Source organism: Schistocerca gregaria, chromosome 8 (assembly GCF_023897955.1).
Source record: "Schistocerca gregaria isolate iqSchGreg1 chromosome 8, iqSchGreg1.2, whole genome shotgun sequence".
Classification (NCBI taxonomy): domain Eukaryota; kingdom Metazoa; phylum Arthropoda; class Insecta; order Orthoptera; family Acrididae; genus Schistocerca; species Schistocerca gregaria.
This window is the reverse complement of record NC_064927.1, coordinates 202,104,922-202,108,522: the sequence shown is the minus strand read 5'-3', so window position 1 is coordinate 202,108,522 and position 3,601 is coordinate 202,104,922. Positions and strand designations below refer to the sequence as shown.

General features: G+C 33.6%; 1 protein-coding gene across 1 annotated transcript; it reads left to right on the top strand.

Annotated features, from left to right (window-relative positions):
• The first annotated feature begins 479 nt into the window (after nt 1-479).
• On the top strand, nt 480-3,193 carry LOC126283996 (uncharacterized). Its single transcript, XM_049982534.1, has one exon. It carries the CDS (start codon nt 1,381-1,383, stop codon nt 1,906-1,908), a length of 528 nt encoding a protein of 175 aa, XP_049838491.1. The 5' UTR covers nt 480-1,380; the 3' UTR covers nt 1,909-3,193.
• The last annotated feature ends 408 nt before the right edge of the window (nt 3,194-3,601 follow it).

The window sequence follows — 3,601 nt, the reverse complement described above, 5'->3', positions numbered from 1 at the left end:
GTACATAAAAGAAACTTCAGATATAGTCAATGCCTTCTTTTAATTGCTGATAAATCCTTTGTAAAATAATTTTTAACTTTCTCAAGTCACATAAATTTCTTTTGGTATTTGTTCACATTTAAACTAATGAATGATAATTAATTTGGCAATTTTTTGCACATTTGTTAAGATCCAGAAGATGTGTATCAACTTCAGAGGAGAGAGTAAAATTACTTTCTTAAGGTATCAACTGACTGTAAACTGAACATAAAAAGTGAGCAAACATTTTCAATTATAAAATTCTTTTAATGAATAGGAAGCTAAAAATACGTTATCAACTGATGAGTCTGCAAATCAAATTGCAAGAACAACAATGTACATAGTTGTATTTTGGTAGTTTTGCATCCACTGTATCTCTTCTTTTGTAACATATAGTACATTTTGCTTTATTAAGAAACAGAAATGTGCTAATTTTTAATGATAATGTATTTGTGTCTTAGGTCATGTATTCTACCTGGCAGACAAGGCAAGAATGGTGAATCATCCCTTCTGCAGCTGTACAGGCCTGCACCACATTTTGATTTCCACAATAACAATACTGATTTATTCTTTTTGAGTATTTGTCTGCAAAAATATTTTCAGTTACTTAAAGAATATTCTCTGAAAACCAAATTAAAATTTGTCTTTCACTCACACCATAAAACAAAGTTCATATTTATTGTCTTAATTTTGAAAAATAAAATATTACAATTGCTTAATTAGCTCATTATGTTATTAAGATTGTAGGAGCAAGACTTATGTAAATTCATATATCACATATAAGTTAATGTCTGCTAAAAATTCTCAGGTATTCTTAGTAATTAAAACTGAATCTTGAACTTTCTAAATCACAAATTTCATAGGTGATGAGAAATGAAAGGAAACACATGTTAAAATGGAAAATAATAGATCAGAGAACTTGTATATCCATCTCAGTATGTACTTATGTGGGCACAGGAAATCCGTTAAGTGCCCCTGGCATTAGATGCCATCCTTGGTGTAAAGCCTTCACTTTTGTCACCTTCACATGTATTAACTTGTACTGTCCACTACCTGTATCGTTCTGGGAGAAGAAATCTGAAAGTTCAATATTCTATATTTTATTTAAGAATATCTGTGGCCTTGCTTGTCATATGTGCGCATGAGCTCTTTAACTATAGCTTCCCATATTTGAAATGTGTATCATGAATGAACTTTTAAAAGGCTTTGTATAACTTTTCTCCGTAAGATAATTATCATCTTAAATATTAATGCTGCATATATCTGGCTATTCATAATATTCTTTACCATTAAATTCTGTCATTTAATTGAATCCTATGATAAGAATTTACAGAAAAAAATGTTTTGTTGTTGTAGGTCAAAATGCGTCTCTGCCTTCTCAGCAGCATCTTAACATGTATTTACATGTTACTGTCCTGTTCATCTCTGCCGAGTGTCACCTGTTATCGTCAGAAAGTCATTGACTCCGAGTACATGCCTCCTGCTTCAGGCTTTAGGGTGTGGGAAAACCGGTATGCAGTTGAGCCAAGTTGCGAGGAGCTGCGAGCAATGTGGCATTTCTCAAAGAGGCAGTCCCGTGCTTCAGAAATCACCAATGAGGTACCAACATACAGAGATCCTCTGGCGTATAACGTATGGGAACCTTATGCGCGCTCTAGGAGCATTGGTGGTGGTGTGCTCACTCGACCAGGGCGGGGCCACATTTATGGAAAAGTTGTTTATGCAATGCCTGGGTCTATCACCTACCAGTCTCGACCAGAGAGATTCCGTGCATTTGAGGAGGTGGCGAAGATGCTTGTTAGTTCACGAAGAGGTGTGCCACAGAGGAAAGTCACAGCCTTCCGTTACTCTCGTGGTCGGGTTCCGTACCAGGATATCCCTGCTCAGTAAGAAATAATTAATGTCTGGTGTCTGAAATATGTAGATGTTAGTTACAACTGTTTTTACTGCTACTAGGGACTCACTGAGCTGGAGCTGTCTGTTATTTTTCTTCTGCGTGTAGTTATTATGAATAATTTTTTGTACATGCTTTCATCGTTTCACTAAATTGTTTATTAGAAATTCTACTGAGTTAACTGCAGCTTACATTTTATGGAGAAAAAGCGTGTAGTTCAAATCTGAGCTGCACAGTGTGAAAAGTATGTTTTTGGCAATGGGTGTCATTTTCCTGTGCTGCAAATTTACTGCTGCACTTTTAACTTAAATTCTTTATGAATGAAAGGGCAAATGTGTACTTTGTAGTATGCTTGAAGCTTCCACGCTATGTGTCAAATGTTGCCCTAAGCTAATGTTGAACAAAAGACAAATTAATAACAATCATATCATTGAATCCCAAGAAAAGGTGTAACATATCTAAAAACTTTTCTTCAATGCCAGACAATAACATTGCAAGAACCACGCATCAAACACAGTGTTTTAATTGTAATACATTTATAAGTAATCTTAAATTTGGTTGTGGAATCAGGGTATTGTGTTTTCACTTTTAACTAATGGAACAAAATTTTATCACTTTTGTTATAAAATGAAGTGTTTCCTTTGCACTAAAATGCCACATTTTCTTAAGTGAACACACTTTACACTGTGTAAGTTGTCAAGAGTGTACATATTTTTTATGCTGGTTTGATATGTGGTTCTCATTATAAAATTGATTTGTTTCATTTTACACATATTGTCCTCTCAGGTAAATTGAAATTACAGACTTACATATTTGATAGCTGCAGCTACATAATAGAGAACAGGTTTTTTGCCCAAACATGTAATATGCATATATGTGACTTCAAAACATATCAGAAAATATTTATTAATTTCTGAAATGTGATTTTTGAAAAGTTGATAATAATCTTATCACGACTTGGCTGTTATAAGGCTCACAAATGAGTCCCAAAATCTGTGTCTTCCTAAATGACAATATCATCTATGACAATAATTACTACTATATGTCAATGTCAAGTCTTTTGACCTCCAGGATTTACTTTTAGTAAGCAAGTTTTTCTTAATCTTGGCATATCAGTTTTCTGTTCTATAATGTAAGACCTGCATAAGGATGTTTGTAGATAAACTTTATAATTAAGAATTTATTTCTTTATTGCATTTTATGAAAAACTGTGGAAAGATTTTCATAGTGCATTTTGGTCAAGTGTATATCCATATGAAATATACTGGAGAAAATATTTAACCATTTTTATTATTTCATTTGTCATGTTGCTTAGATCTGATTGAGAAAGAACATTTAGTGATACGTAATGAGTTTTTCAAACTCATTCTTGTTCTCTTGCAGAATTTCCAGCAGACTTGAAGCCCTAAAATGTTGATGTATTAATCTACAAATTTTTCTCAATGTATTTGGTTATGTTTTCGGTATTGTATGGATCAAGTCAGATTTGTAAAGCAGTAACTTGTAGATAGTGCTGTCAGATGTCAGGGATTTCCTTAAGCCCGTATTACACAACATATGTAACATATACAAATCTGCGCCAGTGCCCCAGGTGTACAAATCTGGAATCACCAACTTTTATGTTAGAGCTATTACACAATATACCTAAAGTGTAACTGTGCATCAGCACTCCAAGAGAACATATTCAGA